General features: G+C 36.0%; 1 protein-coding gene across 1 annotated transcript in view; it reads right to left on the minus strand.

Moving 5' to 3' along the window:
* The window catches only part of yjefn3 (YjeF N-terminal domain containing 3), a 35,535-nt gene extending 19,311 nt beyond the window's left edge, over positions 1-16,224 (minus strand). Inside the window, exon 1 of the mRNA XM_017478747.3 lies at positions 15,948-16,224. Within this exon, the coding sequence (XP_017334236.1) occupies positions 15,948-16,006 (59 nt within the window). The 5' untranslated portion in view covers positions 16,007-16,224. The remainder of the gene's footprint in view (positions 1-15,947) is intronic.
* Positions 16,225-19,663: the final 3,439 nt, after the last annotated feature.

The following is a 19,663-nucleotide window of genomic DNA, read 5'->3' on the forward strand; positions in this document are numbered from 1 at the left end:
CCAGAATGCAGACAATATCAGAAACACACTACAAGGTCCAATAAAATGGTCTGAAAAGTTCATTCATAAGTTATGAAAAAGACAGGATAAGACTTTAGTGTGGAGGTAGCAAAAGTAAGGAATAAAACATGACAGGGCGTGCTGTTACAGGAAATAATAAATAGCAGGGTGGTGTTTTGTGATCTGAAGCATTCGCTGCTTACAAAAGTATGTCCTCAATAGTTTAATTCCTTGTATATCACTGCAGGTATAAAATTTGCCTTTATTTAATAAAGAGTGATGTACATTTTATCGATTTTCAGTTGTAAAACATTTGCAGAACAAGTAAGTTCCTGTTATCAGTTAAATAATAATTCATTATAGCATCTATAAACAAGCATTCCCTTACCAGCCTCACTGTTTTCCTCTATCTTGAAATTAATAAGATAAAAATTTAGCTTATGTTACTTAGACAAAATGTCAAGATTTTCCCATATCTGAAAACGTCAACTCGAAGCTTTACCTCTGACTGCTATAAAGTACTGACCCTGGAGACTCTTCCCAAAAATTCTAAATAATCATCTCCTTACAGAAAACTTCATCATATTAATAATTTTACTGTGTATGTGGAACTACTACCATACAAGTCCCTGTGTAAGTATTGTAGAAGTGATGATAAATGACTGTCAGAGCTGCAGTTACAGAAAATGATTCAACACCTTATGACCAATCAAAATTGAAAATGCTGTAACAGAATAAACATTAATTATATTATAAATAGTAGGTGTGAATATAAATTGTGAATACAGAGTTCATTCATCAACATTAACTGCTCATAAGTGCTTTATTTTGTGATTGTCATGTATGTCAGAGCAGGAACTCTGAGCTACAGTTCCCAACAGCCACTGCATCACAGTCACATGACCAATTGCACCTGAATCAAGTTTTTGTTAATGGTTTGCACTGCACTCCTTGTCTAATGTTTGTCTTTCTTTGCCATGTTATGCTCTTGCTTGTTTTATTGTTTCGTTATTGTTGTACCTTGCAACAAATTCCATAGTTCTTGTTTTGAACTTTATTAAAAGTAAATCTGCACTTGCATCCATCTCCGCCTTAAAATCCTGACGGTGATCTTATAGTCTGATGTTATTGTTTACTCTCTCCCTTTAATAACTCCTCTTTCTGAAAATTTGCAGGTTAATTGGGGAATAGTAAAATGATTACAGTTCTCTAACTGGACTGTCAAGTCACTGCCCAAAGACAATATAATGGGATCACTGAGATCAATGATACACCAATACAGTCCAACTTAATTTATATATATATATATATATATATATATATATATATATATATATATATATATATATATATATATATATATATATATATTTAAAAAAAGAAGAAGAAGAAGAAGAAGGAGAAGAAGAAAGGTATTGATGACAAGTGTGTGTAAACATGACATTCAGGTAGATTAATTTCATACATTACACAAAGAGTCATATACCTTTCCAGAGATCAGAAAGCAGTAAGATCAGAATATGATAACATGAAATAAAGCACAAAAAAATCTGCGAAATGGCTGCTGTATTCATTACTTATATTCACACATATAACATTGAATTAATGTCTAATATGTGACCTGATATGTGCACAAAATGTAATTAAATTTTGCATAGATTTTAGACAATATTGGTTAACTCAAATTGAAAAATTTCAGCATTTCCCACTAACAGGATGTACAAATATACTCTTATTAAAAACAGCTAACAAAAGAAAAATTCTCAAATGATTTCTCAAATCTTCTGAAGCAGCTAAGAAAACAATTCTCAACTACAAATATGTTCTTCATAATAACCGAGTACAATTTTGTATTAGTTTTAGAATATAATAACCCAGGCTTTCATAAACAACTTCCACAATCTTTGGATTCAAGCAGTAAATGATGGTGGACCTTTAAAGAAAGTGAAGATTGAGTGTAAGCACTTAAAAAAACTCATTAGAATGCCTTTGAAAATTCTAGATTAAGAAGACCGCTTGCACGAGGTGAATAAACTGGTAACTCTCAGCTGCCAAGGAAAACACGAAAGCATTAGACCATGCAGGAACAATAATGGTGGACTGATGGGACAACCTATGACTTTTTGTACTTATGCATGTTGCTTGTATAGTAATTCTCAAATATCTACCATAATGAGCTAAGATAATATTTCATTATGACTTAAATTTCCTCTAGTTGCATAATGCATGATATAATGAATGTATGTGTCCCCAGGTTGGGTGTTTCATAGTTTAATTAATATAATACATTGTGTTGCTAGCAGTACTGTTATAGATCATGCTGTTACTGGAGCCCGGAAATGGTTTCTAATTCATTCTCAGATTAAACTGCCTCAACAGTAATGAGAAAGAAGTCTTATCATGTCTGACAATACCAGATGTACAGAAGCAGCAAAATTGTTTCCTGATGCACAGCCTGAATGATCAAAGAGAACATTTTGGGATCTGGAAAGGCCTGTAGCTTCTGTCACTATATTTTTTCTTCATTCCAGTTCAGTGCTCTTTTTGCCCAAAAAGGCCCAGAAGAGAGGACAATATGGCTGGAAATCCACACTACAGCTACAGAGTGGAATATCTTAAGTAAAGATGCATGGAGGTAAAACCATACATTTATTAAGTTTAAGTGCAAAATGTGAAGACACAGATGTCTCCATAAATTTGTCCCCGGACATGCATACATATGCATATTAAGAATGTTTCTGACTTAATACAAACTATATATAATACATGCCTCCAAATGCTTCCATTAAAAATCTCTTTTTTGGTTTTGGCACAAGATAACGTTATAGCAAGCTGTGGCTTCTATCTGTCTCTCTAACGCGGATTGACATTCTGATGCCCCCTGCTGTTAAATACTTCAAGGAAAATCATTTATCATTTCTTAGTAAGGAATCAAAATCACTTCCTGGATCTGCAAACTTGCAAAAATTGAGGCTTAAAAACTAAGGCACTGGGATTTAACAAACTATTGACATTTATATCTGCCATACATTTCACTTAAACAGTGCTCTCAAGCATGCATAAGCAGACTTCACCAAGTGTCATTAGAACTACAATTGGCATCATGTGTTGTGGTTAGATGAGTCCAAAATAAAATGTTTTGTTAATGTTTGGCAAAAAAAGGACTGCATACAAGGAAAAGCACCTGATTTTACCACTGTGAAATATGACATTGAGTCACCAAAACTTTGGAGCCATTTTGTGGCAGTTGGTTCAAGGGGTCTTGTGAAAATTGATGGCATCATGAATTTTCCTAAGTACCAGGATATTTCAGCCCAAAACCTTTTTGCCTTTGCCAGAAGGTTACAAGTTGGCCATAGAAATAAAAACAACAAATATACATCCAAATCAATAGAGAAATGGTTGTGGGAAAGAAAATCAATGTTATACCGTTATCTTTGTCTCACCTAACCCAGAAGAGGGAAATCTGCATGCACAAACTTAAAATTAAAAGGAAATGTTCTAAAATGTTCATGGGAGTCTGTCCAAGTGCCCTGTACAAGTGTCTCCGACTTCAGAAAATGAAAGCTGAAATTCTTATCATCTTGTATTCATCTTTTGATCTCAAACCCAAAATGTTTTAATTTCAGTAAAAACAAAAGACAAAGATTCCATTGCCATTCCAATACTTTTGGAGGGGATTGCATTCTTGTTTGGGTGCCAAAAATTTGGGGAGCAGTGTACATAATAATAATAATAATAATAATAATAATAATAATAATAATAGTTGTTGTAAAAATGACATTGTTACTGTTACCCCAAAATATCTATTTTCCCATTTTTGCGTTGAAATGTTCATAAAGATTTGAATCTGATTAAACAAGAACAGTATGATTATGTCAATTTAGTTAGTTGGAGTTGTATTCGCTGTGCTCAAAGGTCTGACAGTAGTTTGGCTGCAAGATGTGTGTTAATGCACTCATTTTAAAATTAAAGAATGTGTTTAGAATGGGTTGAAGAATGTCTATAATCATTGATATGGTGATCATTGTTATGTTTATCATTGATATGGTAACACTGTCTGTGAGGAGACATTATATAGCATTTTTGGAAGGAGTCTCCAGGACGTGAGGCTTTGGGGTTTTATTGTAACATGGCAAGTAATACTCATTACTTTTTTACACCAGCATTAGTTTGCTAATACATGGAAGCATTCAATACATTACATCAATGAGTATTAACATTTATTTCTCCTGAGTTAGTTCTGCTAGTTACATTTGCATCCCCGGCCTGCAGTTAGCCAGCAGCACAATGGAAATGGAAATCGAAAGCTAATCGGAATATGCAGAGGAACTGGCAGCAGCCCAGATTAACTGATTAGATGAGAGAGAGAAAAAGAGATGCAGGTGATGGAAAGAATGTTTATAGCTGCTATAACATAAGAAATAGCAAGAACTAACTTGTCTTGTAAATGTTCCATAACATAAAAAAACTACAAGCAGTTAAACAGTATGACATGACATGCTTTACTTTTTATAACAAATAGGAAAATGTTTTAGAAAAATGATCAGCATGGCCCATCGTGTTTTATTGCTTAGTTATGATAAGTTGCTGAAAGATGATAAACACCATATTGAGTTAACCAAGTAGAAATTACAGACCTTTTAACACATCCTACTAATTGAGGTTTCCAATATTAATTGGAAATTGTACTTGTTGATGTACAAAAGAGCTGCCAAAATGACTAGTGTTTCATTTTAGATGTGACAGTAGCATCTGGCATCATGCTGGTAAAAGGGTCCTAACGAGGCTGAAAAATCTAAATAAATTAATGAGACAACACCAATTATGGAGAATTTCCTCCCCAGAGATGTGCAACGCCTATCAGTACTAAATCCTTTATATGTTGTTAAGAAACAAGAAAACAAAAGCAATCTTAATGGAAGACAACAGATGATGCAATTAAACTTTCAATCATGAAGGGGGAAGAGAAGGGAAGACAGGAAGGGAAGAGAGAGAAGAGAAGGACATCAATCCCCCACAAGATTCACACAACTGTCAATTATCACAGGGAAAAAAGCGAGATTTCAGTTTGTTCAAAAGTATTTACCACCTGTAGCACACTGGGATAAAGTGATACATGAACAGTTAACCTGTAACAGATTGATGGAAAGAGCAATGTGTGCAGAATAAAAGGCTCGTGATTGCAAGCATACCAGATGATTTGTGAAGCGTGGTGTCATAGGCACAAGTGGCTGCCAGTTGGACTGACTCACTCGGCTCAGATCGTGTTCCTACAGTAAAGTGAGCAGCAGGATGAGAGCTAAAGTGAACAGAAGCATCTGTTCAAAATCAAACAAACATTTCACAATTCACTGGCTGATGTTTTGACTTGTAGTAGGCAGAGTTCAGTTGTAATGCATTCAATATAATGTTATAATATGTACAATTAAAAACAATTCATTAAACATGTTTGACCTTAAAATCATTGTTTGGTTTCATAACCATAGTGCTGGGTTTCTGCTTACAGATTCCACTGTATGTTTGCTGATAAAGCCACTCAATACATATTTCAGAAATTATTACAGGTTCTGTGAGGAGATTATTGTAAACATATTTCCATTGCATCACCTCTTGAAAGCTTTTTTTTTATTAGTCACCATCATTTATCTCGTCTAATTGTCACCATCATTGGCTCATTACCGTGAAGTCAGTGTACTGGCGCACTGAGTATCTCTGCGTAGGTGGGCAGTGCCAGGTGTCATGTTGTTGCTGTCCAAAAGCCTCTATAATTGGAGCTAAATGCAGCATGAGCTCTTTACGGCTAAATTGCAAGCAAATTAACATCAACTTAATCTCATTGCAAGAGGCTCCAGGAGAGGAGAGAACATGCTTACTGAAAATGAATGTGTGAATTTTATATAATAAAGTAGATTAATAAAAAATAATCAAAATTAAGTAATGAACTATAAATCTACGAAAATTGCTACATATCATCAAAATACTGCAAAACATTGAGTAACTATGAGCACATGCCTATGGAAAAAAGAAAAAGAAAAAAATAAAAGAAAAAAAAAAGAAAAAAAAAAAAAAGTCTGGACTTTGGTTTGTGCAGTGCAGCTCTTAAAAGTTCTGTCTTACTCCTTGATAAAGCTTTTTTCTAAGTGTGCTGGCCATGCTACAAAGGTATGTGTTTAAGGTAACCTTGCCCAGTGTTTTTTAGATTCATACTTGGAACTCTCTAGGATAGTACAACACTGTTGTTTTCTACACAGAACATTTATGGGTTCACACAAGGGGCAGCTGAGGAACCTTAACACAACAAAGACAACAAAAAATCTTCTAAGAGTGTAACAGACAGACAATGTAGCTTGAATAAGACTGGGGGATCCTGACTGGGAAGTCCTAGATGAGTACAATGAGAACCATGGCTAAAAGACCGGATAATCCGCTTAATCACATGATTTCTACTGACTTTGATTATCAGGAAAGCTAATCATCCAACTGGTCCCCTCCACCCAGAAGCAGCGATGAGCCACAACATCTCAAATCATAAGACTGTGATCTCAGCCAATGGGCAGAAAATGTTTGTGAACACAAGCCCTGAAAGCCTTTCAAAAGGTCAGCTATAAAAAATGTCTTCTATAGCTTCACTTCAAAGCATTAACGCTGCATGAAACATGCAGACAAACCGGGTTTTGATAAATACCAGTGTCTACCGGCAGTACTCAGAGGAAAATGTGATGAAGGAAAGGAAGATATGCATGGATAAGATAGACATGGAGGAAGATTGCACTCTTCATGCCTCAAGCTGGCAGTCAGAATTAGGAGATAACGTGATAGAGGATCACTGCCACAATAAAGTGTTAATTAACCCAGACAGGAGGTGAAGAAGCACCAGAGAATGACACAACTCTGTACATACACAGCTTTAACTACAGTCCCACACACATAAACAGCTCCAACATCTTTATACCATTTCCACAAGGACTTCCTTGAAAAGACCATGGATAAGGAACCAAGATTGGTGCCAGAGAACAAGAGTGCCTCTCAAGATCATTATGTGAAAATTAGATTGTGTAATAATGACATCTGACTCATAGGGCAATAGCAGAAGACTGGTGGAGGGCTTTGCCACAGGGAAATGTACTTTCTGTGGCTGTGATTTCATGCTGAGATGCCTTGTGGCAAAGAATGACCAATTTCACCATCCAAGCCTTTTGTCCATCATCAAGAAATGTCTCATTAGGTGTACCAGACAACTAAATATCTCACAGAGACACTTACTTTTCTGTAAAAACCTGCTTTGGATAAGGAAATACGAGTCATCTGAAACATTTAAAATACTTCCCTTTATTATATTTGCTATTAAAAGTGATGCACGTGTTGCAAATTAATTGTTTGTGAGGAGAGTGGTGGTCATTTACATAATTACAACTCACTTGGGCGATTCTTCCAGCTTTTAGCAAATTGGCTTGTTAATGAATGTGAAACAGAGCGAAACCCAATTAAATCCTGTGTATCACAACAGGACATGGCGGCGAGGAAGGAAGGTTCACTACATAATGGCTGAAAAGCCAAACACAATTAAAGGAAAAATCCACACTAAACGACTTATTCATCTTTATAATTAACATGTGATCTTCCATTAAAATTCTGAGTTGACTTTTTTTTTGTTTTTGCTGGCATGATGCTCTACCTTCACCCTAGTTAACGGTTCCCTTCTTTACAATGCCATCCAAATGCCCACTGATGGTGGTGCCAGTGCGATTTAAGCCTTTGCTTCATCTTTATCTTCATCAAAGAGAGCAATGCAACAGTACATTACTCCTTTGATCTGTCCAGCTTTTTCACATCCTCATCTCCTCACCTCTACTCAAACAGATCAGCATCCAAAACTTCAACTTTCATGCTAATACCAATATGATTTCATCATATAACTAAATTATGTTCTCGTGTGCTTTCATTTATTCCTAGATTTCATTTATTGTCATGATCATTTTCATATTTCAGATGTGATTTTCTCACATGAATACTATTTTCAATGTGATTCCATATTTTCATCACATGCAATTTCATTGCATGACACGGTGAAATGCAGCTTCACATGTTCCTCATTATTATTCACATAATCACGTTAAAACCTACATGTGAAATGTATGAATTTTCCTTAAGGGTTTAGTGGCTTTAAAAGTACTGGGTAGTTCATTTGTGATTCACTTCTCATGATTGTGTTCACAAATATACATACTGAAGTCTATTTCACCTTTGTGTGTATGTGTAAAATCACCCAGGCTTCACTGGATCTGCTCCCACTGTTTCTATGGTGACGTAGCTGTGCATGGATGCTGTCCTCGGTTAACACATGCTCTGAAGCACACACACTTGTGCATCAGTCCTTCCTGATCTTATTAAGTGTTGACAGCATCTTTTCACTAAACATGAAACAGTCAAGGCCACAGAAGGTCTGATTAAGGATTTCCACCTGCCTCTGGACCTTACACCTTTCTCCACACACGCACACACACACACCTCTTCTCACACCACTAACCTCCTGAAAACAGCACAGTGAGGATTTTGGATTTATGGAGTGTTCATATGCCTCCTTTGGCTATAGAAATGGGATTAGAAATGTTATCTGTATAAAAAAATATATATAAATTAATGATGAATCAGTGAAATAAAAAAATATATAAACAAGATACAATATTTTTTAGCCCAAGTGGTAATGCTGATCAAACTGATTTGGTGCAATTTTTAAATATCCTCACTCAAATCCATTAATTTAGTTTAAAAATCCAATACAAATAGCTCTAAAAGGGATTTAGAATGATGATGAATGTGTCAAATGTTTTATCTTCGCTCTAGGATCCTAAAATAACCCTTGGGCTGCCCCGATGCTTCGCTCCAACCCCCAATGGAATGTAGCCTGGCTGTTGTCATGGCGATGGAGAAAGTACAGGAGGACCTTTTTCCAAATCTTCTGATTAAAAGTGCTCTGTCCTTGTCTCTTTTCTCCTGTTATTCCATTATTATCAGTGGTTCTCAAACCGGTTCCAGGCGGTCTACATTCTTGCTCTTTCTTACACAACATTGCAATAGAGCAGAAATGTGGATCACTGAGGGGAACCACCCATGTTTACCTCATCTTCCAGAGCTTGCTCATATCCGTCAGATAGAATATTTCACAGCGTTGTTGAATTCTCAAATCTGATTGGTCAGAAGGTGTTGATTAATTTTCTGTAACTCAGAACAGCTAAAATTTTAATAAAAGGTTTATATTACAGGCTTACAGTATATGTACTCATTCTAATATGTCATTGTTTCCATAGTAACAACTCATTCACGGGGAGTTGGCAGGTGATCTACATAATCGAAGTCTAATAATAAACTTTTTTTTTTATATGTTGTAATTTAACAAAAAAAAATTTATAACTATTCATATGATGAAGTTTCTGTAATGAGATGTTAATATAATGGAAAGCATCAGTGCTTTAGAAAAAATATTATTTTAGTAATCGAGAGAGAGAGAGAAAGAGGCTGGGGAAGGAAACATCTGTTTATAGCTGATATAAAGAAAGTGATAACATGAACTAACCAGTTTGTCTCACAGATATTCCATAACAATAATTGTAGCTATAAATGGTTAAACAGCATGATGCGTCATTCATTAATAAATTATACTTTATAAGTATAACTTTATTTGTGATATCTAGGACACTTCACGACATGCTGTTATAGTTAAATACTCCATTCCAGAGTGGTAATACATCACCCCAGCATGAATTATTTTCCCATAGCAGCATGCCCCTTGTGTTATATTCCTCACTTAATGGCTCACTGTCTGCTGCACTGAGAATTTCTCTACATACATATGGATGTATATTATGTTTTGAAGGCACTACTCAAGTTACAAGAGGAAAATCAATAATGTCATTTGTAAACGATCTGACTGACTGATTCAGTTAAAGTATGTTTTAACTTGCCTAAATTATTACAGATAACATGGATTGACACACCTTAGCCTGGGCATACAGGTCCGTAATCCAGAACAGACTCAACAATAAAAACAAAAATACAGCTCATGTCCTTGCCCATTACCCTGCTAATAAATAACATTATCAGAATGTTCAGTAATGTATTCCACATATTCTAAGAAAGTTGATCTGTAAATGGCTTGGAATAATGGTTTGTTTCATAAAGATCTAACACTTTAGGGTTGGGGTTCTTATTCATAGAATCTGGATTTTTGTGAATTAATGAAATTTTGTGAAACTTACATCTCAATCAAGAAAATAAGCTCTGGGGAACTTTAAGGGTTAAGGACCTTATGAAACACCCAACAGTGGCTCAGAGTCTTGTATCTGATCTCTCACTGCCCCTCCAAAATACAGCCAAATTCTGAACACTTCTGTATTACATTGGCTGTGTTTGAAACCAACACATTGAACCTTGGAAGAGTCCTTGAGTGAGACTCTTCCACCCAGACTAACAAAACTATGCTTGTGAACTTGTCATATCTTGTCAAGGCCATTGCCCATACTTACATTATATGATACCTCAATTCTTTGGATAAGAGGTCCACAGTACTTTTGCAGGAAGAGAGCATTAAAGAAACTGACACAAAATAAATCATCATTATTAGTAAGGTTAAATTTAATCATTGATGTCTAATGAGCAAAGAAATTTTAATTTAGCGTTCAAAGCACTACATTATTGATGCTACAGACATTATTGCTCAAACATATTGCTCATTACTGCTCACAGGCTTATTTGCAAGTCTGCATGTAATAGCTCCCTAATCACATTTATTGTGATTAAATGGATGAATGTCAGGAGATAACACTCTGAGAGATCACCCTGACTGAAACGTTATCTCTTCATAACACCTTTAGCCACTCAACCCATGTATGATGGAAAATGTTATTAGTGAGCTTGCATTAGAAGAGCATGTGTTGCTGTTCTGGGTGATGCCAATATACACCATGTATAAAAAAACATGGCATCTTAACAGCTTATATTCATTTATATTTTCATACCTTAACATTTGTTATCCAATGACTTACATGGCTGTGACTACAATACAAAATGATTTAGCTAAATTGAAGATGTCATTCATAAAATCTTAATGTTTCTAGATCTGTAATAATGATATAATTACAAAAAATAACTTAGATCTGTGATATTGTGATGCAGTGAATTGCATAGATTTCTTAATTTTAAGAATCCCATGCAGATCTGACCAGTGCATGGGAATTCACAGTTGACCAAATTGAGGACCAGAATTACTTAAGGTAGTTCGATGGCACAGTGAGTACCACTGCCAACTTACAGCTCCGTCTCGATCCTGTGCAGAGTTTTGCAGAGAGCTCCCCTTATCTGCATGGGTTTCCACAGGGTTCACTGGTTTCCTCCAACCTCCCAAAAGAATATTCCAAGAGATGGACTGGCTATACTAAATTACCACTAGGTGTGAAAGTGTGCATGTATGGTGCCCATCTAGGTTATAGTCTCTCCTCCTGGCCAGTGTTTCTGGGATAGACTGTGGATACACCAATACCCTGACCTGGATTAAGTGATTACTGAAGACTTTAGCAAATGTTGGGAAAAGATCTGCATATGACATTGTTGAGACAAAATTTTTGTATGCTGTGCGAGCTTTCATTTCAATTGCAGTTCTCCTCACTGGCATCAGAAATGACTGACTGCTGCTTTAATAGAGTGAGCAATAAAAAATTGTTGATCCATTAATGGTTCCTTAGTTTAGAGGGTGTTAAAAAACAAATATCTAACAGTTTTAAAAAATTTTGTACGTTACAGTTTTTTACTTGGATTTTCATGACAATGAAGTAAGAATGTTATCTGGTTTGCTGGACTAAACTGTAGGCCTTTTCACTGCTATTAGCTTTTACATGTATTTAATTTAGTGCAAAGTAATCACATGTATTTTATTTAGTGCATTCTTGAGCACTGAACTTCAGCAACATTGTCCAAGGCAACTGGCAACACTTTGGCCACTAGAGACTGCCCTTATCTAAAATGTGCTAATTTATTCTCTTTATAACACTAAACATGATAGAAATACAACTCTCTAGAGAGGTGACTCAGCAGAGCTGAAAAAAAAAGCACAGAGTCAAAGAAGTGCTAAATTTGTTAAGCTATACAAGGCAACAGTAACATGCAGCTAAACTGGATGGCATCCTTGAGCTTAAAAAAAGAATCAAAGGACAGTGTCTGATTATTCTCAGGCTTTTGATCTGTTGTTAGACCAGGTATCTAAGAGAGACATTTTGTTTCAGTTGCACATGTACCTAAATATGTTTCGTTCCATCTGTTCACATTAAACCCACATTAGAACACTGGTGTTTTGAAATCAAGTGTTTTAAAATCAGCACCCATAACATTAGATAACATAAACTTTACACCACAGCCTGTTGAAGTCTCGAGTCTGATTGGTCAGAAGTTGTTTATTCGTTTTCTATAACAGCAGCTCTGACAATAGTGTAGCTCCAATTCAAATCACAGGTTTATATTAATGCATTGGTTCTAATACGCAGCACTTACACAAGAACTTACTGTATATCATGGATAATCCACATAACCTATGCCTAATAATAAATGAATAAAAACATATTTAACAAATAAAAATGTGATGTTTGAAGGAGTCTTCATTGTCAGCAACAGTTTGTTTTTTATATTATTAACTTCAAGAGAGAGAAAAAGAGAGTCAATAACTGTTTATAGTTTTTATAACATAGGTTTTGCATACGTTCCACAAAACTAAAATGTAGTAATAAAAGGATAACAACTATGATGTGTAATTATTTAATAATTGTATGAAATCATTGGCAAATTGTTGTGGTAAAAGAGGAATAAAGTACTTTGGGATGTGCTGTTATAGGAAAATAATCTTTGGGGTGGTAACAGTAACTCCACCTCATGTTGGACCACATCACATTACATTGACTATTTTCCTTTAACCACACATCCCATTGTGTTTTACTCCTTACTTGTTATAAATTTAAGTGAAGCAGAATGACAGATCAAGCAACAAAGCAATTGAGAGTTAAGAGTCTCAATAACAATGCCTCATTCTTCAGTTCAGCTTAAAGAAAGGTGCATTTTCCTGACATCACAAAACATCGCTTCATTGTCAGGTAATATAAAACAGCACTTTTGCTGCAGGTACTGGTAAATGATTGAGTTCATTTTTTTCCTTGAAATCCAACAGTTAATAGGTGATTACACACTACGTGTGTTTTATTACCACATTAATGTAAATGATTTAGGGAAAAGAAAAAAAAAAAACTTTGAGTACACGTTTCCAGTTACGTACATGGAAATGTGTTGAAAGTCTTGTTAGTGTAAATCACACATGCAATACAGATACTGAAGGATTCCTTCTTAACTAAATGAATGTTTCCCAACTATTTCAGTACTTACATTTCAAAAATCTACTTCAAGTATAAGACACACACTGAGCTAAAAAGACATGGCTAAATGCCGACACACTGAGCTGAAACCCTTAAATGCTATCTTTGTGGTCTCGATGGAGCATATAATTTGTCAAGACTCTCGCTGACTGCCTTGTATTTAAAACATCCGTGGTCTGACAGGATGAGGGCCTCTTGAGCAAACAAAGCTGTCATTATGAAAATTCAGCTCTTTTTTTTTTTTTTTTTTGTTGCTATTCACAATCTAGGCTGTATTTTCAGGGAAGAAAGCCTATAAGGAGTTGTGGACACGATGACTTTTCAGATATTTCTTTTTAAAGCACAGATTTGCCCTTGGCCTGGTTCTCTACTGTCACATTTTATTTGTTTTTGCTTGCAAGCAAAACATACTGCACACAAAATAACTAGAAAGAATCACTTGTTTAGGGCAGAGGTACCATTTTATAATCAGTTATGTACAGTAAGGTACAGATGAATAGGAAATGATTCCAAAATCTGGTTAGATTTCAACACCAGAAACAACAAGCATAGACAAAATAGGTTAAAGGCTAATTTTTATTATTTTACAAACTTACCTCTATGTACTTCATCCGTAGCATGATTACCACAGACAAAATATAGAACATGCTTCTGTACTGAGAAAAATGTTCACTATAAACTTACCTATAATGGAAGTCTAAGGGCAGTTGTAGTCTAGGGTAGTCAGTAACTGTATTTTTGTATAAGCTCTAAATCTAAATCTACAATAAATCCTACCAAAGATGAGAGTACTTTTTCAGAAGGAAACAAAATTGTTTGTTAATTGTTAGCAACATGCACATGAAAAAATGGATGTGTCTCAGTTTTGGATACAAATTTTTGGTGTGAGTTTTGGTCTCAGTACATGGCTACTTGCATAATTTGTAACTAAATATGTTTCCATTTTTTAACAGATTGCGATCTAAACAAATATAAATAGTAGGTGCATTATTCAGGGGTGGATTGTTTTTTTCAGAAAGCTTGCCAGAAAAATTGGCAGAGCATCTGGTTGGGACTCAAGATATGCAATGGGACTAGAATCCCACAGGACACAGCAAAAAAAAAGTCATGCAATTAAAGGTTTTTATTTACATTCAGGCACGAGTGAGCAGTCAGAGACCATGTTCATTAACATGACAATACAAGTTTCATTCAACCGTCCTTAGTAATTCCCTGGTTCAGATTGTGGTAGCTTTTATTAGTCTACTAGATTCTTTATACAAAGAGCAATTAATTCCATTAGATTGGTTAAATTGCAGACAGGTTCAAAATAACAGTACTGCAAATATCTGTAGTTAAGACTAATTAGGAATTTGAGTGATGAGGCTGAGGCTGAGGAATTTCTAGAATCAAAATTCATAGATCATGGTGACAGTGTTGCCATTTCTGCCACTCGGGTTTTTACATGCGTTGTGTTTTCAAATGTTTCCGACTGTTTCAGGCCACGCCTACTTCAGGTTTAAATCGGAACATTTGGAGCACTAAGCAGATACAGATACAGGCATTGTAGTACATTCCTAATGTATATGGCATACATTCTACATAAGATCAGCTTTGGTAAGAATTTCTCTCGTGTATGCCTCATTCTAACACCTTAGCTGTTCGAATAAAATGTCTATAGCCTAGTTTGCGTCATATTTTAAATGTTGATTGACAGTGCAACAACTGCCTTTAGACCTCAATTAAATATACAAGTAAACATTTTGTTCTTTTTTCACTACAAGGAAATATGTCCATATTCATGTCCGAGGTTATATATGCTATTCATGCAGCTGGTTAGGGTAAAAATATACAGTGGAGTATTCCTTGAATTGTGCGTCCATACTACTATTTTTTTTTTTGTAAACAGGCAAACTGCTGGCACTGATATTGCCATCACAACAGCAAGTGAAATGTCATCACTTTTGAGTTCAGTGATTGAGTCAGTGCTATTCTCTGAGTTGGAAATCCCCAGATCGCCAGAGTGACCTTGAGCAAGGAACTTAATCCTCAACCGCTCAGATTTGATGGACAAAACGCATATATCAGATAAATAAATGCATATGTAAATGTGCGCTGTCACTGTTCCACCTGTGAAAACAGGGCTCTCAGAGTGTACATCTTTCTAAACATTCACTGAATTTCCAAGTGTGCTGGCCATGAAAGTGGGAATGTATTTGAGGTAATTATCTCTGTTTGATTTCTATATGAGGAATTCTAAATAATGAAAGATAGATAGATGATATAAGAGGAACACCTATGGACATGCTAATTGATTGATAGATGGACGGATAGATAGATGGATGGATGGATGGAGAGATAGATAGATAAGTGGTGGAGGCTTGGCCTTTTTAGGGCATTCCTTCATGAAAGATGAATTACCTCAGTTTGCTACAGATAGATACAGGTCAGCTCTCTCAGATTTATCAGCACATTTAAGACGAATCTTTTCCTATCAGGGATACAACATTGCCATATCAGATTACAACATCAGCTGAAACACAAGTCTGAGCTTACCTGAGGTAACGCAGTGGCTCTGTGGTCTCAGGCTCTTTTTCACCCGGGCTGTGGTTCATCTTTGCCAGGGAGAGATACAGAGCAGGATACAGGTGATGAGATTCAGCAGCAGATTCTTCTGCACCAGTCAGCCTTTCTCTCTCACTCACTCTCTCTGCAAGCCCATCCTCTGCCTCTCCTGTGCTGGCTGGGTGGATGATAAATCAGCCTCCACACATAGATCAGCTGTTCTTTCAGTCGTTGTTGGCCAATTAAGAAGCAGAGAGTGCCAGAGAGAGGCGTCTGATTGGCTGAAGTAGCTAGTGCTGCTCGCTCACTCAGGGGGAGGCTGCATCACTCTGTGTAGCAGCATCTTCAAAATATGTAACACATCACAGTGCAGTTTAATATCAAACATTTCCAAGCTTGTTTGCGTATTCATAACACTCCTCTCCATGGACTATCAGTGGAGATCTACATCTCACATGGCATTTCTAAATGAAAAATATTGTAATATTGTGGATGCATAACAATATCTTATTTTTAAATGATGACAGGATTGATCACAGTTTGAAGTAAATAGTTTATTTCTAGTTATATTTAAGGGTGATAGTTCTTGGATAGAGCACTATTGAAATTTAAAGCGAATTTGTTATTTTCATTAAGGTTACAGACAAATGCAAAATTATTGGCAGCCTTAAAGAAAATGGCTGTATAAAATAAATTACATACATTATTACTACTTAATAAAACAATTAGAGAAACAATATCCTTGCCCTCAATAGCACGTTGCACATTTATCTGCCACCAAGACGTTAGCAGCAGATCCTTTAAGTCCTGTAAGTTGGCAAGTGGGGCCTCCATGGATCAGACTTGTCTTTCCACCACCTCCCACAGATGCGTAATCAGATTGAGATCTGTGGAATTTGGAGGCCTAGTCAACACCCTGAACACTTTGTTGAGTTCCCCAAACCATTCCTGAACAATTTTTGCAGTGTGGCAGGGAGCATTATCCTGCTGAAAGAGTTCACTGCCATTAACGAAAAGCATTGCAATGAAAGGGTGGTACCTGGACTGCAACAATGTTTAGGTAGGTGGTACTAGTCAAAGTAAAACCACATGAATTCCAGGAGCCAAGGTTTCCCAGCAGAACATTGCCCAGAGCATCACACTTCCTCTGCCATCTTACCTTCTTCCCATAGCGCATCCTGGTGCCATCTGTTCCCCAGGTAACCAACACACACACACACACACACACACACACACACACACACACACACACAGAGCCTTCCACACGATGTAAAAGAAAACATGATTCATCAGACCAGGCCACCTTCTTCCATTGCCCCAGGGTCCAGTTCTGATGCTCATGTGCCCATTGTCGGTGCTTTCAGGGCACTCTGACCGGTCTGTGGCCCTGTATGCTGCAAGCTACAGTGTGCTGTGTGTTCCAACACCTTTCTATTAACTTTTTCAGCAATTGAAATAAAAATAAAATTGTCCAAATAAATAAATAAATAAAAATCAGTAAGCACAATTGGATCCTAAAGACCACCGTTTTAGACGTTTCAATATGACATCCAACATGCCACATGCAAGGATCAATGCCAGAATCAAACTTTTTATTCATGCAGACCCATCAGCATGCATGAAGAAAAAAAGAGGACTGAATAAACATATAAGACCCTGATACTCAGCTTTGGCGCCGTTTTATTGCTGATGGTTCAGTAGCTCTTGAGATTAATGGTGTCATGAATTCAGCCAAGTACAAGGATATTTCACAGACAAGAAGAAAAAATAATGCCTCCACTATCTTTTGGAGGATACAACAAAAAAAAATGCTCAGTTAAAATAAAACTGTACAAAATTCTTCAAGGTTTAAGCAGAAAATACTGCACCTTTGCATGATAGGCTATGGAGTTTTTTTTCTTTTGTACTGTAGCCTGAAAACATTGCTGCATTTTCAATCATTCATATTACAAACAAATATATACTATTTGTAAAATTAGTGAACGCTTACAGTAATTACCCCACCTTGTACCCCATGCTCCCTGGGATAGACTCCAGGTTTCCCCATGACCCTGAAAAGGATAAAGCGGTACAGAAAATGGATGGTTTACAGTAATCTACAATTGTTAATACAGAACACAGTTATTTATTTAATTATAACAATTGCATGATCAAAATCACTTAAAACTCCAGCAGATGAGATCCTACAAAAAGGCAAAGGCAGTTAGACAAGAGGCTGCATGTATATTTTGTGTATGAGTGCATGTAATAATATAAAATAACTGAGGGAAATTGAAGTGTTTCATGAGATCAAGTACATTATCTCAATTGCTCAGTATGAAACAAAAAATAGTACTACAATCACAATTTATAATACTTGTGACTGTTCTAAATAATTGAATCCAACTCTGTTTAAGAATAACAATGAAAATCTCCTACAGGGAGTTATTTTTGCGTCTGCGAGTTTAATTATATGTACGTGTAGTGTTTACAGGTCTGTTGGATGAAGACCTACAGGAAGCACTGCCCCCTTCAGTGTGTGTGGTGTTACTGCAGCTGGTCACAAAAGGACTCGGATAATAGACTAATCTGAACACCATAATAAACTGCTTGTATCCGTGCTTTCATTACATAACTAAATATAGTCAGGTAAGTTAATGATAAATCACCAGCACATAGGTATTACTACATTTTTATACATAATGAAAATTGCCTGGCAAACATGAACATGAAGGCAGGTAGAAAACATTGCAGCTACAGCACTCTGAGATACTTACAGAAGCAACTTGTTATTGCTGCATGGAGAAATAACATCTCTTTGCATCTTCATTTCTTTACTTTTACAAGCACGGTAAGTAGGAATTTCACTTGCCAAGCATGGAGATGTGAATGTCTGACCAAATTAGTGGGGTGTTGTGGTTAAACAGAGGAAAATGTTAGTCCTGGAGGGATGTTAATTTAGCACATCCAATAATATCCATGTGGGTGAACTGATGAACCCCCCCCCCTAAAAAAACCCAAATGTCAGATGTAATACTTCTGGAATCTGTTTTGGATTCAATAATGCATCTCTCAAATTAATGTTGTGTTGGTGTTTAATTGCTTAATATTTAGCAGACTATTTAAATGCTGTCTTATATAATAGAATTGTTGAATCTGATTGGCTAGGTAGTGATGAATTATTTATAACAGCAGTCCTGAACAGATGTTCCAGCTGCAAATCAATTCACAAGTTTATATTAAAGCTCTTGTTCTAATAAGACCATTAATCCTATAATTTAAAAAAAAATGCATACATTGACTTAAGTGTGAGTGACGTTTTCTGTAAACAGACATTTCACGTTTATGGAAGGAATCTCCAGCACTTTGTAACAGTCAGAGGTGAAGCTGTAACAAAATTTTCCACGACAGGAAAGTCTTCAGGACAGAGTCCTGTGTGTGTTCCGGTTTCTCAGTAACTTGACAAGCTGCTTTTTTTTGTCTTAAATTTCATGAGAGGAAAAAATGGATATGCTGGTGAAGGAATGACATCATGATGTAATTACTGCTATAAACTAAGAAATGACAGGATCTACCTTTTCTCATAGATGGGAAACAATGTGACTATAAATGGTTAAGAAGTATGTGACTTTTTTAAATAAATAAATAGTTAATATAGGCAAATTGCTGTTATATAAGAAAAAGTAAAACACTGAGATGTGCGATTGTTGGAAAATAAACAACTTCAG

This window comes from Ictalurus punctatus, chromosome 10 (assembly GCF_001660625.3).
Source record: "Ictalurus punctatus breed USDA103 chromosome 10, Coco_2.0, whole genome shotgun sequence".
Lineage (NCBI taxonomy): Eukaryota > Metazoa > Chordata > Actinopteri > Siluriformes > Ictaluridae > Ictalurus > Ictalurus punctatus.